This window comes from Rhineura floridana, chromosome 1 (assembly GCF_030035675.1).
Source record: "Rhineura floridana isolate rRhiFlo1 chromosome 1, rRhiFlo1.hap2, whole genome shotgun sequence".
Classification (NCBI taxonomy): Eukaryota; Metazoa; Chordata; class Lepidosauria; order Squamata; family Rhineuridae; genus Rhineura; species Rhineura floridana.
In genome coordinates, this window is record NC_084480.1 from 309441616 (window position 1) to 309465494 (window position 23879).

At 43.2% G+C, this 23879-nt stretch overlaps 1 protein-coding gene across 7 annotated transcripts in view; it reads right to left on the reverse strand.

Annotated features, from left to right (window-relative positions):
* ZFAT (zinc finger and AT-hook domain containing) overlaps nucleotides 1-23879 on the reverse strand; it is a 126159-nt gene that overhangs the window by 34728 nt on the left and 67552 nt on the right. For all 7 annotated transcript variants that reach the window (XM_061606964.1, XM_061606978.1, XM_061606953.1 and 4 more), the window contains 3 exons: nucleotides 15468-15641; nucleotides 10692-10780; nucleotides 283-421 (listed from right to left, as the gene is read on the reverse strand). In XM_061606964.1, the coding sequence (XP_061462948.1) occupies nucleotides 283-421; nucleotides 10692-10780; nucleotides 15468-15641 (402 nt within the window). The remainder of the gene's footprint in view (nucleotides 1-282; nucleotides 422-10691; nucleotides 10781-15467; nucleotides 15642-23879) is intronic.

Genomic DNA, 23879 nt, shown 5'->3' on the forward strand with positions numbered 1-23879 from the left:
TTTTATGTGGGAATTTAAACCTGCATGGATTTTCCCAGACAATTCCACAAGAGGATACTGTACTCCTCCCACTTCTCATTCATGCAGGCTTTCCTACATTGCTACACAATTTTCCTTCAAGGAAGTGATGACAAAATCACTGCCCCTGGAGGAAAAACTTCCATCATTATCTGTCACTGAAAAAGCTAAGCTTGCCGCAGCATATTCTTTGCAAGAGAAATTTAATTGTATTGTCATTCAAAGAAGTGTGTTTGCATGATGCTTTTAAAACAGACAGGCTACCTTGCTGGAGAAGGGCTTCAGTGGCAAGTTCTCCAGAGCCAGCATTAACATACTCTTCATTGGGATGTTTCCTGTTGTAATGTCTTTTCAGAGATCCAGATATATTGCAGGAATAATGGCAATGTGCACACCGGAAAGGCTAGAGAAAAGAAAAGGAAATGAATTAGCCATATCTGTTTCCTGTCTTTAGAACTGCGCATAAGATCCAGGCTTCTGGCTTGGTAATAACAAGATTTAGATCTACCTCAATGTGTACGTTAACAAGCTAATTTGTTCCATTATGCAGTCCTTCTAAAGCAACACACACAAACCAATGTCTTAGCGACTCTTATCCCCAACTGTATTACATTTTTATGCCTTGCAAAGTTTTACAATAAGACAGAAAAACAATGGCACCAAACAATTCAGCAAAGCATTTATGTGTCATGGCTGCTACATTCTGGTCTCTTCCATAAAAAGATGGATTGGCAAAGCAAGGTAGCATCACTCACTCTGAAGTTGCAAAAAACAACTGCAGAATTTTTAGAGACTCAATAAATGGCACAGCGTTAAAATTAAGGACTTGTACTAATTTAGCGGCACGCTTCTTTGGGCAGAAGGGAAGGAAAGCAGAGCTTATGCCTCATTCACAAATGACTACTAAAAGAGATTAATGTGAAGGGGGAGTGTACAACAGTCCTGCGGCTGTGCACAACTATCCACATCCAAGTTGCAATTATTCCAATGGAACATTAAGTGGAATTCTGAGCCTTACACAAAAGAAGGACCACAGCTCAGTGACAGAGCATCTGCTTTGCATACAGAAGGTCCCAGATTCAATCCCTGGCATCTCCAGGTAGGATGGAAGAGAACCCTGACTGAAACCCTGAAGAGCTGCTGCCAGTTAGTGTTGATAGCAATAACCTGACTCATTATTAGGCAGCTTCCTTTGAAGCTACAGGAAGTACATACAGAAGCCATAGAAGTACAGTGCCATAAATTTCAATATGACATGCTCAGCAAGGATCCACGAATGAGAAAAATCACATGTCCACCCTCAGATAACAAGCACAGGGCTTGGAATAGTTCTGAACCCAAGAAAATTCTGTGTTGAGAATGAAGGCGGTATTAACATATTGTTGTGCACCTCCCCAATCTCCGAGTAGTGAGATTTCTGGGGTCCCTGTGCTCCTCCAGAGTTTGGTTTCCTTTGGGAAGGTCAGCAGAGACTACGGTCTTTATGAAATATGGTTTGTTTATTTACACACATTCCAACCTGAGCTAAGGATGGAGGGGGTTCAATACATCAGCAGTCCAATATCCAACTTTTCCATCTGGGTTGCAAGAGGTACCCCAAAGGCCATGGTGCAGACAGCCAGTCTCTCTCTACCTGCCTTCCAGTTCCCAGCAATTCTCTACACAAAACTCAAAACTACAAGCCTCTGCTGAGCTCCAGGAGGGGGGGGGGAAATCCTCTCCTGAAGAGTTTCAATGACAAAAGGGTCTCCCTGGCCCATTCACCACTGCTAGGCAACTGATCGGCCCATTATCTTACCCGGCCAATCTATTTGGTTAACAAAAGACTCATTTGACCAGCAGAGAGTTCCTCATTCCAAGGCACAGGATTCCAAATCAGAAGCTGGAAAAGGGACCCACAGAAATCATCCATCCCAACCCCTATGCTCATAACACTATTTAACACTGTCCAATAGGTTCAGATACTTTCACTGTGTAAAATGGGGGGGAAAACATAAAAGCTGAAGAAATAACATTATATGCATACAGTATTACATCTTATAAATAACTAAAAAGCATGCCTACATTAAAGCACGTCCTGCTTGAAGTCTAGCAGCGCTCAAGCTGGAACTCTTTTGAAAGGCAGTAGAAGGTCGAATCATGTAAGTGTAACATACTGAGCTTTCAAGCAGTGATTCCCAAGCTATATGCTGAGGCACGCCTCTGTGCTGTGGGAGGGTGAGATGTGCCATGAAAAATTAACCCACCTTGTCAGATGCAGCCACCACTCTAAGGCTCCCAGAGCAGGAAGGCCCCTTGCAACTTGAATTGCTTTGTGCCAAAATCTGGGTAGTGAGTGACATCATCCCAAGGGAGAGAGTCAGGATGCACTAGGCTCCCCTGATGCAGCCCACACAACAGCTGACAGGCAAGGGAGAATCGAAGAAACATCACTGGTGCCCAGAAAGCACTGTCCCTTTCCCGAGTCCAGCTGATGGGGCCTGAGAACAGGTGAGACGATGTTCAATGGGACATAGTGCAGTTGCAAGGAAGATGCCCGCCCAATGTCCTGGGGTCCGATTTAGAGAATATAAATGTATAATTGTGAACGTTAAGAGCTGTCAATGCAGGAACACAACAACCCTCACAACTACTCTCTGCTCCAAGCATCGAAAATATGAGGCACACGGCTTTAATGTCTAACTGAAATTTGCACGTGGTAATACAATAGAAATGAAGATGTGATAAATACAAATTATGTCATTGGTAGGGAACGTTTGGCTCTTCAGTTGTTACTGAACTACATCTCCCATTAACCCTCACCAGCAAGGACAATAATTAAGGCTGATGGGAGTTGTAGTCCAACAACTAGAGGGCCAAAGGTTCTCCAGCCCGTGTTATGTGGCCTGCCTGGAAGTAATATTTATTTAATTAATTTGTATATATTTGTGTAGTGATATATTTTTAATAAAGGTATGAAAATAAAATAAATATGAATTGTATGTTACAAATCTTTCTTTTATCAGTCAGGAATCCATATAAAGATGTAATGCTAGCCTGCAGTAGGATATGCTTCTTTCTTATGAAGCACAATGGTGCCTGAAGACTACTGGTATTTATTTGTACAGATTATTTCCAAAGGGCTTTTGGAATAGTTTGTCTTTTGAATACAATTATACAATATCTTATGTTCTAGTTAATGACTCTGAATAGCTATTAGAAGCAACAACTGACACTTTCCACCTGGAAAATTTGTTACAGTTTGGGTGCTGTGATGTGTTTTTCAATTGTAATGAAACCTTTAGAAGGTACTTCAAAGATTCTGAAGCTGAGATGAGCTGAAATGAGACCTCATGTGTGTGCCTTTCTCCCCTATCCGTGGAAACACATACATCTTTTAGGAACGTCTTGGGACCAAACTAGCCATAACAGTGGAATTTACATTTTTCTCTGTTCATGACTGTTCTACTCGTTTCTAAAATGGGGGGTAAGACCTACCTTTGTACAACAAAAGTGGTATTCAGGTGAGCAGAGTTGAACCCTCCATCACCACAGGCAACTTTTATCCCCAGCAAAGCTCCAATACTGTAAGTGAGCCAGATTAGGGAGAAAAGGAAAGAAGACAGAGGAGATGGCAGGCTTCTGCTCCCTATGTCCCATATCTGCTGTTGCATCTAGTCTGGCCCTTAGAAGATAAGAAGAGTCCTCCTGGATCAAGCCATGGGCCCATCTAGTCCAACATCCTGTTCTGACAGAGGCCAACCAGATGCCCATAGGAAACCCACAAGCACAGGAGCACTCCTGCATCCAAGAGCTGTTCAGTCTTTCAGAACAAGGGTACTTGGTGAAGATGATGTCTTGGAACAAAGTACACAAAACACAAAGATTTCTCTGTCTAAAAGAGGTGGGTAAATGTGCTAGTTGCTAGAAAGGTGAAAGGCTTTAAGAGACTCCAAGCAAGACTCTACCAACATGGAGAACGGAAACAACCAACATTCAGCAACCTTTTCCGACAGCCTGTCTTGCCTTGAGAGCTCTCCTTTCCCAACGGAAAGTAACTTTGAAGAGAACAGACTTTGCAACCTGTGGAGCTGTCTTTACTGTACCAGGAGCTGTGTGTGCCAGAAGAGAAGGTGGAAGGACCACAGCTCAGTGGCAGGGGGTTTGCTTTGCATGGAAAAGGTCCCAGGTTCAATCCCTGGCATCTCCAGGTAGGTCTGGGAAAGATTCTCTGCCTGAAACGCTGGAAAGCCGCTACCAGACATTGTAGATAGTACTGAGCTAGATGGACCAATAGGCTGACTCAGTATAAGGCAGCTTCCCATGTTCCTAGAGAAAGAGACTGTGGGCTTGTGTCAGATGTTATTTTTGCTGTGGAGAAAGTCAGCCCCCCCAACTATTTCCCTTTTACTTCTCCCCACACACACACACACACAGGCATGCATGCATGCACACACCCCTAACATTCAATGTGTGATGTACTGCTTAGCCTACAATGTGTAACCCCCTTCAACTGGGAGAGCACATCAGCCTAAGGTGCACCTCCTCTGTTACTTCAATGTTTTCTTTTTTGCCAGATAAAGTCTGACATGCCCTGGAGCTGGAACGTCCAAATTGTGACTTTTTTTTTTTTGGTTGTTCCCTGAAATTCATCTCCTCGGGGATGATTTCAGCTCCCATGTGGTGGCTGTGGAAAAAGGAGTTCGGCATGGCAAAAGTCCATGCAGTATGTGGGAGTGTTGGGGTAGAGCTTGCACGTGGGCCCTTGTCCTCCACTGATGGCTGTGGAGTTTGCATGTTCAGGGAAACACCTGAAGACATCTAATGTACATCTGAGACATTATGCCATACTGAGGGGACATAGCACTTAAATTAGTGGTAAGGGGAAGAAAAGACTATGCTGTGCTCTATTTGCCGATCAGAATATTTGTTCTTGCTACAGACTCCAAGAAATTCTTTGTCCTCAAGGAAGGCAATCTGAAGCTCAGACAAACCATTTTTTCCTCACTGAACCGAGGTACTCACACTTCAGACCTGGTCCTGCTAAAATTGCATCTTATGCTTTACAAAAAATTAATCACCTCACAAAAATCAATCAGTACAGATGTCCTACAAAATTTCCTTTAGAGACCTCAAATAAATCCATGTAAATAGGTTTGCTGACTAGAATATTGAACATAACAATGCCTTAACATCTCTGAAACCTGTGTCGGGTACACAGCAACTGCTGAGATGCAGTTATTCACATTCCCATTTTACCAATGGGGAATTGAGGATGGAAAGGTAATTGAGGTCATGGGGTAAGAAGGGACTGTAAATCACGAGTTTCAGACACAGCTTTAACACTTCTATTTACTGGGACACATCAGAAAACATGTCCTGTAAATAATCCTGTGGTCAGGACTATATAGTTCTATCTGAAAAATGGTTGCCTCTGTGGATTTTGCACATCCAATAAAGGGTTAAAGACAGAGACATGTAAACACCTCAACAATCAAATCTGTCTTTCGGTGTGCATCCTGCAAAATGTTGAAAAAACTATCAATATTTTCAAAAGGCTATTTCTTGACATCACAATAATGCCTATTATTGAAATATCATAGTTGCCTGCTTGACTAACCATACAAACTGCCACAACCTTTAAATGCTCTAAAGGTCATAAAAATATCTTGAATGATTTTGTATTCAAACATAGCAGCAGCAAACATTTCACAGAGCCACTTGCAGTGCTACAGTGTGATATAAAGCATTGGTTTTGGATGTGCGATAGTCAGGTTCAATTCCCCACTCGGCTGTGAAGCTTTCTGAGCAGCGTTAAACGAGCCACAGCCTCTTGCAGCGTAAACTACCTTGCAAGTTTATTGGTGGGCAAATGACACATTTGGAGTACTTTTGAGGAAAAGGTAGGATACCAAGGTAGCCAGTAAAATAAAATAGCCACCCCCCCCACACACAAAAAGCAATACAGCAAACTATTGGCAAATTGTAAATATCATCCTTGTCCAAATTCCCAGGCACTGAGGTCAGGGCAGCTTTTGCTGGGTCAGGGTCCTTCAGAAGAAAGGAGCACTGAAGACTTCTGTGGCAACTTAGATCTCCTTCTGAGGCCCTTCTCCAGGTCCTCCTTCTGAGGGAGGCTCGGAGAGTGGTGACAAGGGAGAGGACCTTTTTGGTTGTGGCTCCCCATCTGTGGAATACACTCCCCAGTGAAGCCCACCTGGCACTCTCATTGACATATTTTCAGTGGCAGGTAAAGATCTTTTCCCCCAGGCATTTGATAGACTCAAACAATGTTGTTGTATCAGTGTGCTGCCAAAGCCTTCTGTGGCTCCATGGGGTGATGGCGGTTTTATTTTGTTTTATGTTTTGTTGTTATATGCCTTCAAGTCGACTTATGGCGACCCTATGAATCAGTGACCTCCAAGAGCATCTGTCATGACCCACCCTGTTCAGAACTTGTAAGTTCTGGACTGTGGCTTACTTTATGGAATCAATCCATCTCTTGTTTGGCCTTCCTCTTTTTCTACTCCCTTCTGTTTTCCCCACCATTATTGTCTTTTCTGGTGAAGCGTGTCTTCTCATGATGTGTCCAAAGTATGATAACCTCAGTTTCATCATTTTGGCTTCTATTGATAGTTCTGGTTTAATTTGTTCTAACACCCAATTATTGGTCTTTTTCGCAGTCCACGGTATCTGCAAAGCTGTCCTCCAACACCACCTTTAAAATGAGTTTATTCTTCTCTTATCCATTTTCACTGTCTAGCTTTCACATCCATACATAGAGATCTGGAATACCATGGTCTGAATGATCCTGACTTTGGTGTTCAGTGATACATCTTTGCATTTGAGGACCTTTTCTAGTTCTCTCACAGCTGCCCTCCCAGTCCTAGCCTTCTTCTGATTTTTTGACTATTGTCTCTGTTTTGGTTAATGACTGTTTTGTTTTATGTATGATAGATTATTTTGGCTTTTTATTATGTTTTACGTCACTTGGAGACCTTCAGGTAGCAACAACTAATTAATAACAACAACAACAACAACAACAACAATAATAATGTGAAAATATTTCTGTTCACAAATGAGCAGCTTGAGAATCAATTATGGAGAAATAGCAGGCAACACTGACAAATGGCGAAAGTTAGTGCGAGCCCTCTGACTCCAAAAGGCTCTGAGAATGCTTAAGTGCCTCCAATCAAAGTTACCAAAGCATCGTTTGACAGAGTCTGTACACAATCTGTCTTCCTTCGCGGGCCCTGTGTGTGGTTCGTGGGAAGTGTCTGCATTCCATCTGGCTCTGTAGCCTAAATAGACTGAATGCCGACTTGAATTGCTCCTCTTTTCTCCCAGTGGATCTGAAAAATCCACTGTGAGCATTTTGGGTCTGTATACAAAGTATCATGCTACAGTCCTATGCATGGTAACATGGAAGCAAGTCCCTTTGAGTTTAATGAGGCCTACTCCCAAGTTAATAGAGAGAATCTTTATTGCTCAGTCATAGGCTACTGCAATTCAATACACAAAGGACTACAAAATACAAAGTCAATATAACATATTTCATCAAACATATCTCATCAAATGGCATAGAACATACAGAAAGTAACAACAACAACGAAGTTAAAATAAAACTTCCTCTCCAGGACAAACGGCACATTGACCCTCCCTGTAAATTGCTATATAGGTAGCATTACCAATATAGGTAAATTGCAGTGGTAGAGTAAGTGCACATCCTGAGTTAAAGTGTGCATAGGACTACACAGCCTTAATGTTGTTATAGAAGCCCTTCCATCCTTTTTATCTTTCTATCGCACATCCCTATAGACATATGTCATTCACTTCCCTCTGGATATTCTTTGGATTGTACCAAATTCTATTTAAGGATATTTATCTCTGAAAATATAAGACAGTAGTCATCCCAAAGGGATACACTTCTTCATCATACTTGAAGCAAAATGAAGGGGAAAGATTTCATGTAATTTTTAAAATACAAACATGCATTTATTATTTAGTCTTACATTTACAGTCTTGCATTTTAGTGTGGGCTGCTTGGGGACTCTGGAAGCCAAATAAACTCTATGCAAGTGCATAAACAAATACAGAAATACATATGAAGCCAAACAGACCACACCCATCCCAAAGTATAAGACTGTGAAGTGCCTGCTTGGTGTCCCATAGTCCTCACATACATTTTAACCTCTGTTGTCCAATTTATCACTTGTAATAATTCAAGGGCATTTTTTTTAAAAAGCAGGGGGTGGGAGTTTTCAGCCCACAGATCATATTTCTTCATGGGAAACTTTCAGGGAGCTGCAAGTTGCTGGTGGGCAGGGCCTGATGCAAAAGTGGGTGGAGCAATGGATGTGTGACTCTTATCCTTTGTATATAAGAACATAAGAAGAGCCTGCTGGATCAGGCCAATGGCCCATCCAGTCCAGCATACTGTTCTCACAATGAAAAGTAGACTATATCCTAGCCATGCAAAAATGAGAGGTTACTACTCTCTCTCTCTCTCTTTCTCTCTGCATCCAGGCAAGCAAATGCATCATCACAGCACAAGGACACATTCGTGCCAAGCAAAAGCACTCAAGGAGGGGGTGGAGCAGGGCCAGTGAAGGATGTGGCCTTGGGAGAGGTCTTGAGGGCCTGACAGAGAGGCCTGGAGGGCCACATTCAGGTTCCCTACCCCTGTTCCACAATATGCTAGTGCCATAGCTCATTTTTAAAATTCATTTACAAAATTATTTATATGCTGCTCAACCCAGGCAGTTCACAGTATAATAAAAAGCACAATAAAAGATAAATCTCTACTGTTCTTCTCTCCTGTCTCTCTCGGCCCCTGTGCTGCACTCCTCAGGTCTGTCTGGCAATTCTTCCAGTCATCCTATTTTACCTTCTCAAACAACATCACTTCATTATAGACCAAACAAATATTTATTTATTTTATTCATTTATTATTTAATTTATATCCCACCCTTCCTCCCAGTAGGAGCCCAGGGCAGCAAATAATCCCAGTTTCACTCAGCTTGTTGCTCTTCTTGTCCTTTCCTCAAAAAGCCTCTTTTCCTCAGCCTAATACCATCCTCAGCTCTCAGCCCTGCATCAGCCATCACAGTGCATCATATCCCAGCCATTTAAACCATTCACAGTGCTGATAATCAGTTCAAACAACTCTCAAATTCACCTTGCTCATATAGGAATGCAAGTGTGCATTCGCTAAAATCTACAGAAATTCTGTACAGGCATTCTTTGCTCGTGTCCTTTTAAATATTACCAGAGCAACAAGCAGAGGGAATGCCTCAAAAACTATGCAAAATGACTGTATTTATGATCTCCTATTCTGGAATGTATACAAGAAATGTGAAACTGGTTGTGTTTATGGTGGGCATGTTCATTTGCTAAAATATATTGGTCTAATACCTTTAGAGCAAGAAACAGAATTATTAGAAAGAAAATATTACCTGATCCTTAATATCCTTGTTGATGTACACAAAATCTCTAAATATAACTGATGTCAAAAACTATATGGTAACTGTGGCTAGAATTCTTTTTGATAAATACTGAAGAGAAAGATAAATCCCAGCAAAGCAGGCGTGGGAAAATAAATTACATAAACATGCAGTCATGGCTAGATTAAAACATTATGTAAGATCTAAGGAACAAGATGCAACCATTATATTGAAAATTGGGGATTGTACATGAATTACTGAAGTAACAAAAGCCCTCTTCAAGTATACAACAGACACGTGAGGGGTTGAACTGTGTAGGGGGCCCAAGTGCTGCGTCCACTTCCTCCTCTCTGGACCTTCACGCACTGAGCACACACAGGGACTAGTTCAACCCCACTTGCATTGAAAGGCTGAGGAGGGCTAAAATGCAGTCTAACAACTGATGCTAAAATAGATTTAAACTTTCTTTTAATGTAGCTGTTTTAGCCATTATGCATACTGTTTTTGTTGTAAAATGGTTGCTCTTTTGTTGAAAAAACGCTTGCTCTTTTCTTTTAATCTCTAAAATTTGGACACTGTTCTGAGCAGGAGGTTCAAAACTTAGAGGAGGGTCAGAGTTCAGCCAAGGAATACAATATTAAAGGGGAAAATGAAATCAAAAGACTAAAGGGGGACAGGGAGAAGAGAAACGTAACCAATCAGGGCAGATAGATATCCACTTGGTAGCAGGGATGAGGTCTTAAGAAGGAAGGGCTGGATTAGTTAATTAGGCCCACAAGGCCTCCCCTTGCATTTGACTGCAAGGCTGGCTTGGCTGAGCCACACCAACCTGCCCGGGCCAAGAAATGGCATGGTTGGGTCAAAAAGCCCAGTTTTTGCATACAGCTGCTTGCCATGCTTTGAAACCCCAACAATCAGCTGATTGCTGGGGCTTGAAAGCACTGCACATGGTTCCATGCAAGCCATGCAGAATGGTGAGCTGGCAGTTTAATTTCAAAGCACGCAGACAAAAACAGGTCACCTGACAACACTGTGATGCCAGATGATTGACAGCTGGGCAACTCCACACACCTTTTAAACTCCCCAACAGGTGAGGTGGATCCATTTCCCTGCTCCTGATCAATGGATGTCCAAATCCCAACCTTGGGCTCAGTTTGTAACAATTCAGATCCAGAAGCAATGTGCTGCACCCACAATAATTATTTGGCCATGCAGCAGTTCATGGAGCCAAGCCAGTGGCGATCTTCTTACCTTGAATGACGCATGCTGCTCCATGTGCCGCAGCAGTTGTGGCTTTTGTGCGGCAGTATAATCACATACCGTGCACTTGAACTGCTTGCCTGAAACAGAAAAGACCAACTAATTCAGATACAAATGACTTGTCATATATAAACAAGAGGAAAACGTACACGAAGTGTCATCCATCAGTTGCTTCAGACGTCTTGTAAAGGCATGTCTTTTTGCACAGGCTTTCCCTCACCCATCGCATTTGACTCTGTTATTATTGAATTTCTGTTTTTATAACACTGTCTTACCTGTTTTTGAAACAGTAGCTCTGTTTTTACGACACTTTTTGTTTCTTATTGTTTTTATGTTGTATTTTTGTATGCCGCTTAGAGACGTTTAAACATTAAGCGGTTTAGAAATGCTTTTAAATAAATAAATAAAATATTGTGCCAAAAGGAAAGAAAAAAGGGTGACGGGGAGAGGCTGCTGATGAGCAATTTCTGTCAAGTGCACTTGGTGAGGAGCGCTTGGGAGCCTGAAGTCACTTGAACGCATTTTATCTGTTGAAGGGATGAACTGGGAGACTGAATTGCCCTGAAAGAAGAATCACCAGCTGAGGCAAACTCAAGAGGGTCTTGCCTCTCTTTAAGCCTCTGGATGACCTCAGGTGCTAATTAAATCAATGTGATAAGGAAAATCCATGATTTGGATCTCCCGTGGGTGGTAAATTGAGATGGGGAAGCAGTGCTAGGGAAGACAGAGTTTTAATCCTTCCGCAGCAACATTTTTCTGATCTCCCCCCCCCATTTCTGGGAAAAAAGGTTAACCCCCCCCCGCTTCCCCATTATCACTTCCCTGACCTGTCCCCCCTCCTTCCCCCCCATGGCTCCTTTAAACTTTAAAATATTTTTTTTTTAAATGACAATGGGAAATCTTGATCACAGGTTTCCTACTTCACATTTAGTTTGGCCCTAAGATATTCCAAGCGAAGGCAGGAGATGAAATGCCGTGGAATTCCTTGTTGATATACATTGGTATTGATACCTTAAGACAAAAAACAAATATTGGGGGTAACAGCCTCTGGATCTTGATTGTGTAAACAATCCTGAAGAAACTTTAAATAATCCTCAGCATGCCCACAAGCTAGGGGTTCCCAAAGCATTTCCCCCCAAGGACCCCTTGAAAATGGCTGAGGGTCTTGCCAGACCACTTCATGATTTTTCCGCCTGTTGTAGCCATCATAATGGCCTATGCTAGATGCTGGATGATTTGTAGTTGCATTTTTATTGCTTCTTTTACGTCTTACGTTGTATTTTTTTATATTACAATTTGCATAGAATTCAAACTGTAATACAATACAATATATGAAGTAAAAGAAGCCATAAAGATACAATAAAATATGAACATTTATGAATATGAATATTTAAAGCAGACTTGCCGCAGACCACCTGAATAAAGCTCATGGACCACTGGTAGCCATGGATCATAGTTTGGGAACTCCTGGTGTAAGCCTAGCAAGTGATTCCATTGCACAATGCCCTTTTTAACATTCCCCCTTCATTGATTAATTTGTTCAATTTTATGCTACACAATCCTGGATTGCAGAGCAGTTTACAACACTTAAAGCATGCACCTTGCCTCTTCTTAGATGCTAAATTGGTATCCTTTCTCTCTTCAACTCTCAGCTGTTTAAAAACTGTGTAAGAATCTCAGTGTACTGTGAGCATATTTAAACCTGCACAGAGATCTGTTTTACAATAGGGCCCCGCTCATATGGCGGGTTACGTTCCAGACCCCCGCTGAAAAGCGAAAAGCGCTGAAAAGCGGAACTCATTGAATAGAATGGTGCGCGACGCCCGAAAACCACCGTAAAAGCGGAACAAGTGCCATATGAGTGGGGCTTTAGTCTAATTGCATCTAATTGAGACCGCTGCATTAGCGAAGAGTTGTAAAGCAAAGCCTTATTACTCAGGCTCCTCCCTTATCACCAGGACAGAGAGAATTGCTGTTTGAAATCCTTTCAGAAACCGCTGTCAGAAACTTAAAAGGGAACTCAAAAGTGCAAGCTGAAAAGGCAAATCTACAGTAACTTGTCAATAAAGTGAGTTTCCTCTAAATTCTAAGTTGTTGCTGAAATTTTGAAGCAGCTTATACAGAAGGTGACAGTTTCCATAAAACATAGCAAAGAAAAAGGCTTGATGTTTAAAACGTTCACTGTCTAACTGAACAAAGAAAGAAGCCATGCTCTATGCTTCATTAGTTACCGTAAACAGCAATAAACTCAAGACAGGACGGATACTGTGCTGACATGCCATTCTGGGGAAGAGCAAGGAAGAAAAAAGTGTTGGACATAAGAAGATAAGAACATCAGAAGAGCCTGCTGGATCAGGCCAGTGGCCCATCTAGGCCAGCATCCTGTTCTCACAGTGGCCAACCAGGTGCCTGGGGGAAGCCCGCAAGCAGGACCCGAGTGCAAGAACACTCTCCCCTCCTGAGGCTTCCGGCAACTGGTTTTCAGAAGCATGCTGCCTCTGACTAGGGTGGCAGAGCACAGCCATCATGGCTAGTAGCCATTGATAGCCCTGTCCTCCATGAATTTGTCTAATCTTCTTTTAAAGCCGTCCAAGCTGGTGGCCATTACTGCATCTTGTGGGAGCAAATTCCATAGTTTAACTATGCGCTGAGTAAAGAAGTACTTCCTTTTGTCTGTCCTGAATCTTCCAACATTCAGCTTCTTTGAATGTCCACGAGTTCTAGTATTATGAGAGAGGGAGAAGAACTTTTCTCTATCCACTTTCTCAATGCCATGCATAATTTTATACACTTCTATCATGTCTCCTCTGACCCACCTTTTCTCTAAACTAAAAAGCACCAGATGGTGCAACCTTTCCTTGTAAGGGAGTCGCTCCATCCCCTTGATCATTCTGGTTGCCCTCTTCTGAACCTTTTCCAACTCTAGAATATCCTTTTTGAGATGAGGCGACCAGAACTGTACACAGTATTCCAAATGCGGCCGCACCATAGATTTATACAACGGCATGATGATATCGGCTGTTTTATTTTCAATACCTTTCCTAATTATCGCTAGCATGGAATTTGCCTTTTTCACAGCTGCCGCACACTGGGTCGATATTTTCATCGTGCTGTCCACTACAACCCCAAGGTCTCTCTCCTGGTCGGTCACCGCCAGTTCAGACCCCATGAGCGTATATGTGAAATTAGGATTTTTTGCTCCAATATGCATAATTTTACACTTGTTTATACTGAATTGCATTTGCCATTTTTCCACCCATTCACTCAGCTGGACAGGAATTGATGAGTTTCCAGCGATGGCCTCTTACCAATAGAAGTGGCCGGCCAGCCAATACTGGGAGAGTGTGTGTGCTGGACCAGGTGAATCTTTGGTCTGATCCAGCAATGCAACTCTTACATTCTTACACTCATATAATAAAACTAGGCACAAAATACGGTACATTTACAAACATACACAGTATCCATTAGGGATATTTAGAAACCTTTACAAAGCCTTGAAAAAACAGCAAAGGTGATAGCTAGTAATATGTGTAAGCAAATGGTACCACAACACTCTTATTTATTTATTTATTTCGGTGTGCCATTGTTGCATGGGCAGATGGCAATAAAGTTGTGTGTAATATTCAGTGACTTCTAAGAGTCAATTTATTCACACCATGTGACACTGGAAGGAACTGGATGTAGATGCCTGGCCAGATCCTTATATTTCCTAAATCTGACAGTGGGTGAGGTCATCTGTCTGTCAATTGCCAGATGTATCAACGATGTCAGGTGATGCTGTCAGAACTCCAAAACAATACACAGGTCTTGCAAAGAGCCCTGTGTGGTGCTTTGAAGAGCCCCCGATCAGTTGATAGGTGGCAACTTCAAGCCTCAGTCACACAGTTGATCCAGTGGGCTTGGAGTCATACCTATCTGCTACCAGGCAGTGACTTCAAGCCCTCTGGAGTTTCCCATTGCAATGGGGAACTCAGAGTGCAGCCAATCCCACCAGGCTTGCTCTCACTGCCAATCAGTAAGCCTCCTTTGCCAATGCACAATCAAGAGTGCACTTCAAGCCTCCCAGATGTGCACTGGCAGCCACATCTCTACCTGCCCCACACATATGACATCATGTGTGGGGTAAGTGGGCATGGCTTGGTGAAATCAGCCTTGCAGGCCAAATTTGGACCTGTGTTGGGCCTAATTAGGCCCACAGGCTGGAGTATCTCCATCCCTGGCTAACTTCTGTATTAGGCTTGCCATGCAAGCCAGCCCAACTACATGGAGCATCACCACATCACTTTTCTGAGCAGCTGATAGTATAGATCAGTGGCTCCCAAACGTTTTTCTCCATGGACCCCTTGAAAATTGCCAGTAGTCTTGGCGGACTACGTAAGGATTTTTCTGCCTGTTGTAGCAATTTTAATGTGCTGTGCTAGATGCTTTATGATTCGGAATTGTCTTTTTATCATTTCTTTAATTTCTTATGTTGTATTTTACTCTATTACAATTTACAAACTGTAATGCCATAAAAACAATATAAGAAATTAAAAATTAATTAAAAAATATAAATTAATTAAAATCAATATGAATACTTAATGCAGACATGCCATGGACCACCTGAATGAAGCTCATGGACCACTGGTTTTCCACGGACCACAATTTGGGAACCCCTGGTTTAGAATATGAGACACACCATATAATGCAAGCATCATGTCCACTACTTGGAAGGCCACCACCGTGGGTGGTTTTTGGTGGTTTGAGTACTGATAAAGAGCTACTTGCCATCAGCGGTGTGGAGGAGTTTGTGGCTCTTCAGGGTGCCTTTTGATTTGAACTTCTTCCCACACATATCACACAAGTGCGTCTTCTCAGTGCTGTGGCGGTTCATGTGAGCTTTCAGGTTGCTCTTGCTGCGAGTGGCATATTCACAGACGGAACATTTGAATGGTTTGATGCCTGTACAAAAGAGGAACAAAAACAGTGAGATGGGCAATCAAAAACTTTGCTGGGATATGAGGATCAACCACTTCCGGTGAAAAGGATGTTCTAGGCCCACGTCAGCCCCCACCCCCAAAGGTCCTGGGGGTGGAGAGAGAGACTTTCATAAGCCTTCAACTATGCAGGAAGGGCCACTAGTGAGCAAAATCCTTGCAACAAAGCTGTGTGCTCCAGGGTTCTACAGGACACTATACATGTGACTGGGTCAGCACATGTTGCATGAAGCTTATAAATGCTATGATTCCCACAAAAGGCACCGTGTTCTACATTTACCAAGGTTGCTTATGGACAGGCTCTTGAAAAAGATGCAAGCAGCACCTCAGTGCTGTTCTCTCTGAAAAATCCAATGGGAAAAGAGAGTAACTGTTGTTACTGTTCCCCACTCAAGCTCTTTGCAGAAAAAAAAGAGAAGCCATTTTTATCCCTTCTGTTGGGATTTTGCAGGAGGCAGAAGCAGCAAGGCACTGCCGGCTTTTTTATTTAATAAATATTCCAGCTATTAATATATCACTTACAAAAAGGATTTACAAAAAAGGATACAGTGGATAAAATCAATTAAAATTAACCATAAAAAGAGAATATTTTCTTAAAATGCCTGCTGGAATAGAAAGATTTTTATCAAGCTCCTGAAGTTCAATAGGGAAAGGGTTAGTCTGGTCTTAGCTGGGAGAGTTGGGCCCACAATACTGAATGTACAGCTCCTGGTGGATATAAGCCATGCATCAGAGCCACGGGGGAAACACTAAAATCTCAGTGATTGGGCAGGGATATAAGGAATCAGGCAGTGTCACACCTAGCTCTGACCTGGTACCAGACATGGAGTCCTTAAAGCAGCCTTTCCCAACTAGTGTGCCTCCAGATGTTGTTGCACCACAACTCCCATCAGCCTCAGACAGCATTGCCAATGGTCAGGAAGATGGGAGTTGTGGTCCAACAACATCTGGAGGCACACTGGTTGGGAAAGGCTGCCTTAAAGGATGAACTAGACAGCCAACAATGAGAGGACCTTCAGGAGCAGACAGGACCCCCTGAATCCAATGCTGAGGATTCCCTTGGAGGACCCATTGGGTTAATACCTGATGAAGAATCCCTGGAACTAGAAGAGAAGATGGAGCAGCCCTTGAGTGATGGAGCCAAACGTTTTGGGTCCAGGCCAAAGAGCAATGGCACAGTGTCTGTCAGCAAACCCAGAGTTGTTGGGCTACTTGTGAGGAAGAAGTCTACTCATGAGTAAGCATTCTTTGATATTCCTTCATTGCCAGCAGCTGTAGTTTGGGTGTGGTTTAGGAGGCCTCCCTCTGGAGCCTTCCAGTTGTAGGAAACAACATAGGTCTTTGGTTTCCAGTTGACCTGCCTTCCTGTGTTGTACCTTGTCTGAACTCTGTGATAGTGATTTTGTCTCTGACTCATGTTTGGACCTAGACTGATTTTCTGTGCTTGATCTTGTTTTGTTTGGACTGTGCCACATCTGCAGTTCTGCCGTCATTGGTGAGTACTTGATAGGTAGTCTTTGATGAATCCTGGACCCAAGTTGGTTGAGGGTCTTGTACAGTAATACAAGAACCTTGAACTTGGCCTAGTAACATATAGGCAGCTAAAAGGTAAGGGTGTCCCCGCACTTGTAGTGCGAGTCGTTTCTGACTCTTAGGGTGATGTCTTGCAACGTTTACTAGGCAGACCATATATATGGGGTGGGACTGCCAGTTCCTTCCCCGGCCTTTCTTTACCCCCCAGCATATGCCAGGTACTCATTTTACTGACCACAGATGGATGGAAGGCTGAGTGGACCTCGACCCCTTTTACTGGAGATTCGACTTTCTCCTTTCATTGGAATCGAACTCCGGCCATGAGCAGAGCTTTGGCTGCGTTACCGCCACTTACCACTCTGCACCACGGCAGCTAGTGCAAGCTTTTAAGCATCAGTGTTATGTATAGGTGATAGTCTGTCCCACCAACAGTCTAGCTGCAACATTTTGAACTAGCTGAGTTTCTGAACCAGGCTCAAGAGCAACCCCACAGAAAGTACATTGTAATAGTCAAGTCTTGAGGTTGCCAATGTGTAAATCACCATCACCAGGCTATTCCTGTCTGATAATGGATAGTTAGCATACCAGCTGGAGCTGGTAAATGGTGCTCCTGGCTTTTTTCCCTGTAATATGAGCAACTTGCAGGACAGAACCCTCCCCTCTTTCTCTGTGGAGGAAAGAAGAGGTGGTTTTAATTCCACATGTTGAGCTTTTGCAAAAAAAAAAAAGAGGGGGTAGACATGCTTTCTTGCTGCCTCCTGCACAAAAACAGAGATAGGGAGATGGCAGTGAGGCACAGCCAGAGCTTCTTGCAAAGAGGAAAAACTGCCTTTCCTCCCAGTTCTCAGGGAAGGAGGAAAAATAGGCACTTTCTTTGAGCTGGGTTTTTGGAGAAAGCACTGAAAGTGTGCCCTAGATGCTCTCTAGCAAAAAAACATGGGAAAGAGTCTTTATTTCTTCCAAGAAAAGAAAAGGAACATGGCTTCTCTTCACTCCTGGCACGTTTTTGTAGGAAGTAGTAAAGTAGCAATAGTTTCTTTTACAACAGCGCAGCTTGCTAGATGGACGCTGCCAGAGAACTGAGGAGGAAAGGGAGTTTCCCACAAACAAGGCTTTTGATGGGAGCACAGTGTATTTTCCAGCTGAAGGAGGGGCGGTTGCATATTCCAATGCAGCAGGTGGATTGATCAAGCCCTGTTAATGGAGCTCAGAATCAAAGGGGGATCCCTTGCCTTAAAGTAACCGGTTGTATGTCTGAAGGGCATCATTTGGGGAGTGAAGGGCAAAGGGTTTTCTTCTTCCCCCTCACAATTACTTGCATTCATGAAATCTCATGATTAACAGGCAAGCTTTCCAAATATAAACTAAAGGTGAGAGCTTAGGCAGTTGTTCTTATAGATTTCACACTACAGGTGAACATCTTGGTAAATCTTCAGCAGTTATTGTTCTTATAAAGTAGGCGTTGGGAGCTTTTGGCCCTCCAGATGTTGCTGAACTACAACTCCCGCTGTTCCTGACCACTGGCCATGCTGGCTGGGGCTGATGGGAGTTGTAGTTCAGCAACACTGGGAAGGCCAAACATTCCTCACTCCTGTTATAAATGGCCGTCCTCTCAGTGAAGAAAAGGCAGAAGGGCATGGTTTCTGTCAAAGTCTGTAGCTGCACATTTCCTTTTTACCATGTAGGGATGTATTTATACCTCGAAAGAACTACAGAGTTTTCATTGTGCATAAACTCATTCTTAGTCTCTCAAGCTGAGGATCTAACCAACTGAATCAGGTGCATGTTCAATAAGCATTGGGTTTCAAGTATATTAGCTGGCTATTTATAGATTAAGGTGCCTAGGTTATAGCTTAATCCAGACAGCACACCAAAATAGGGTTTGTGAGCTGGGATAGGCCTGGTTTGCACAACATGGTACGACAAACTATGGCTTACCAGGACTATACAAATGTGCAGCCTCCTGGAGAGGAGTTCACAGGCCACTTTGCTCCTCCCTCCTCCTTTTCACTGCTGTGCTATGCTGAGCTAAGGGAAAGTTTGGCTTAGTGTGTCATCCGAACCTAGGCCTGTGATTAAGCTCAGTAACCAGGATTGTGTTTTGGTTACAGCTCATGGTTAGTGGCTTAGGTCAGCAGGGCACGAGAGCACAAAGGACTGAGGAAGAGCAAAATGGCTGAAAACTCCTCTTTGGGAGCCCACCCATTTGTGTGGTCCTGCTAAACCAGAGTTTGGCATACAGTGTTGTGCAAAGCAGGCCAGGAATTCAAGATGTAAAATATCATGGGTTTGGTATGCTGCTATGCAGCAACTTCAGCCACAATCGTGAAATATTTGGCTCTAAATCAGCGTTCTTTGGCTTGTGGGTTATGTTTTTATGATGTTTTAAAGTGTTTTTAGCGCTTTGCCACCCTGGGCTCCTGCTGGGAGAAAGGGAGGGATACAAATTAAATAATAAATAAAAAAATTAAAATGTATTGCTATAATTATGAGAACTTTAATCCAGCTTTCCCCTCCACACAGCAACATTGCTGATTAAAATGTGGCTAACGTTATTGATTGAAACAGGCCACAAAACTGATTTTGAATTCCACAGCATAACTCTGCACTTTGAGAGGGAGTACTTTCCTTTGTAGCTCCTGAAACTTCCAATGTAGAACTTCATTAGGTGTCCCGAGTACTAGCATTACGAGACAGGGAGGCAAACATCTCCAGAGCCATTTTCTCCACACCATATATAATTGGATACCCTTCTGTCATGTCCCCTCTTACTTGCCTCTTCTCTAAACGAAAAAGCCACAAATCCTGTAACCTGCTCCAGACCGATCATTTTGGTTGCCCTTTTCTGAACCTCCTCTGGATCTATACTGCCTTCCAGCTCACCTGTCTACGGCTGCCAAGTCCTTGTACTGTATAATATCCCTGACGTTGTCTCCACCTCTTCCACTTTCCCATTTCAGATTTCCCCAGAAAAGCCTCAGGTTCTTTAAAACCCAAGTTTCAGAAGCAGAATGAATCACTCAAATTAATACAGCCAAATTTGATTTGCCTATTTTCCCATACGCGGAGTTTGGATGGCAATACTTTTTTTTTTTGGGGGGGGGGAGGTCTGGTAACATCTAGAAAGCTTGAGTGCCTCTGGTACACACACACACACACACCCAGTTCCCATGCCCTACTGTTACTAATCTGGAGTACCTGTATCTGAAATAGTGCATATTTTCCCTGTTTCCCTTTCCCTGCATCCCTGTTTCCCTGCATCCCTTTCCTTCCCTTTCCTCCCCTTTCCTCCATTATTTCCCTGTCTTGAATTATAGATTGTAAGCCCTCTGGGCAGGGACCTGCCCTCCTATACACTGTAAAGAACTGTGTGAATTCAGGGCCAGCCCTTCCATTTGGCAAAATGAGAGAATTGCCTCAGGCAGAGCCCACCCCCCCCACCCCGGCCCATCGCCTGCCTCTGTTGGCCAGTCCCGCTCCTTCATGTCACCTGGTAAGGCTCTCTACCTCCTCCCTCCCTCCCTGTCTCACTCGAAGAAGGACTTGGAAAGGGGGGATCCTTCCCTCAGTGTGAGGCATTCTGGGCAGGGTGTTTGTGAGTGCCTGTTGCACCACCACAGTTTGCTGCAGTGGCTAATGATACTGAATATGAAGAGGAAATCTCCCCCAACATTAGGCTTTTGTACCTGCCACAGAAGACTGTGAGCGTGCAATAGGTGCTTTCGTGACCACCCCACTCAGGATGTCTCACTCGGAAGGAAATGTGCTCCCTCAGGTCCTTCCTCCAGTGAGCAAGAGAGGGAGGAGTGGAGGCAGATCGTCTTGCTGCTGCTAAAGCAACAGCAAAAGAAAGGAGGGCAGGAATGTGAAATGTGAAATTGCTGATCTGCTAACTAAAATATGTAACTTGTCCCTTGGGTCCTCCTCCGTGCCTGAGGACTGGAAAGTGGCAAATGTAACGCCAATCTTCAAAAAGGGATCCAGAGGGGATCCTGGAAATTACAGGCCAGTTAGCTTAACTTCTGTCCCTGGAAAACTGGTAGAAAGTATTATTAAAGCTAGATTAACTAAGCACATAGAAGAACAAGCCTTGCTGAAGCAGAGCCAGCATGGCTTCTGCAAGGGAAAGTCCTGTCTCAGTAACCTATTAGAATTCTTTGAGAGTGTCAATAAGCATATAGATAGAGGTGATCCAGTGGACATAGTGTACTTAGACTTTCAAAAAGCGTTTGACAAGGTACCTCACCAAAGACTTCTGAGGAAGCTTAGCAGTCATGGAATAAGAGGAGAGGTTCTCTTGTGGATAAGGAATTGGTTAAGAAGCAGAAAGCAGAGAGTAGGAATAAACGGACAGTTCTCCCGATGGAGGGCTATAGAAAGTGGAGTCCCTCAAGGATCGGTATTGGGACCTGTACTTTTCAACTTGTTCATTAATGACCTAGAATTAGGAGTGAGCAGCGAAGTGGCCAAGTTTGCTGACGACACTAAATTGTTCAGGGTTGTTAAAACAAAAAGGGATTGTGAAGAGCTCCAAAAAGATCTCTCCAAACTGAGTGAATGGGCGGAAAAATGGCAAATGCAATTCAATATAAACAAGTGTAAAATTATGCATATTGGAGCAAAAACTCTTAATTTCACATATACGCTCATGGGGTCTGAACTGGCGGTGACCGACCAGGAGAGAGACCTCGGGGTTGTAGTGGACAGCACGATGAAAATGTCGACCCAGTGTGCGGCAGCTGTGAAAAAGGCAAATTCCATGCTAGCGATAATTAGGAAAGGTATTGAAAATAAAACAGCCGATATCATAATGCCGTTGTATAAATCTATGGTGCGGCCGCATTTGGAATACTGTGTACAGTTCTGGTCGCCTCATCTCAAAAAGGATATTCTAGAGTTGGAAAAGGTTCAGAAGAGGGCAACCAGAATGATCAAGGGGATGGAGCGACTCCCTTACGAGGAAAGGTTGCAGCATTTGGGGCTTTTTAGTTTAGAGAAAAGGCGGGTCAGAGGAGACATGATAGAAGTGTATAAAATTATGCATGGCATTGAGAAAGTGGATAGAGAAAAGTTCTTCTCCCTCTCTCATAATACTAGAACTCGTGGACATTCAAAGAAGCTGAATGTTGGAAGATTCAGGACAGACAAAAGGAAGTACTTCTTTACTCAGCGCATAGTTAAACTATGGAATTTGCTCCCACAAGATGCAGTAATGGCCACCAGCTTGGATGGCTTTAAAAGAAGATTAGACAAATTCATGGAGGACAGGGCTATCAATGGCTACTAGCTGTGATGGCTGTGCTCTGCCACCCTAGTCAGAGGCAGCATGCTTCTGAAAACCAGTTGCCAGATGCCTCAGGAGGGGAGAGTGTTCTTGCACTCGGGTCCTGCTTGCGGGCTTCCCCCAGGCACCTGGTTGGCCACTGTGAGAACAGGATGCTGGACTAGATGGGCCACTGGCCTGATCCAGCAGGCTCTTCTTATGTTCTTATGTTCTTAGGAAGGGGTGGTGGTATTGCAATAAAGTTGAGGGGCAACGAGGGAGGGATAACAGATGCAGAGGAGCAGATGCAGTGGCGGTGGCTCAGTGTCTTGCACTGGTCCCATGCACGCTGATGGCATGATACAGATAACAGCAGCATTTCACTTTAATGTGTGGCAAGAATTTTTGAAGCTTTGCGAGTATATGGAATTAAAAACTGCAGACTTTGCACAGATGATAGTAATTTAATTTACCCTTCTGTGCATAGGCAGGTTTTAGGAAAGAATATTCACTGGACGAACTGTGCTTCATTAAATTCATAAACAAAAGGGATTCAGAATATTAATTACCAAATAACTCTTGGTTTATCTGCTGAGGCAGAAAATCGCAAATCATGTAGTTTTGAACTAGATGAACCACAAACAGATGATTTACATAAACTTGGTTTTAGCTGCAAAATAAGATACAGCAGGAGACTTCCAAAAGCTGACTTATGTTATACCTCTGTTTTTGGAGTACTAGAGCAACAAAGGGGGGGGAATATATTGCTTGTCATGTGTCATATCACAGACAGTATAACTGAGGAATGCAATAAATAAAATTAGCAGTGAGGATTAATGTGCAAGCCCTATGCCAGCGGATATGTGCTAGTTTTTTTTATATCAAGTGGGATATCCTTCCAAGAGATATGTTTAATTACAACATTAACTAAACTGATTCTAATACGGTATTCACTCCAACAGTAGCACTGCATTTACCAAAGATATACATGGTATATTAAAAACCAATTTGGTCAATGTTGTAGCTAAATGTATGAAAGTATATTTAATTCCAGGTAAGTGTGCTTATATCACAAATCTAAAAGTTAACATGAATGCAAAAAAAGCCTGCTGGATCAGGCCAGTGGCCCATCTAGTCCAGCATCCTGGTCTCACAGTGGCCAACCAGACACCTTTGGGAAGCCCGCAAGCAGGACCTGCCAGGTGTTGTGCTAAGGAAGTCTGGGTTGCAGCTAACTAAGTTTTGCTCAGAATAGACCCAATTATATTAATGGACCTCAGTTAGCTATGTCAATTTCAATAGGTCTCCTCTGACTATCATTAGGTACAATCCCAAGTAAGCATCATGCAAGTGTGAAACAGCCCTACAGGTGGAAGGCTGACTAACTGAGGTGGACAAAAGTACTGG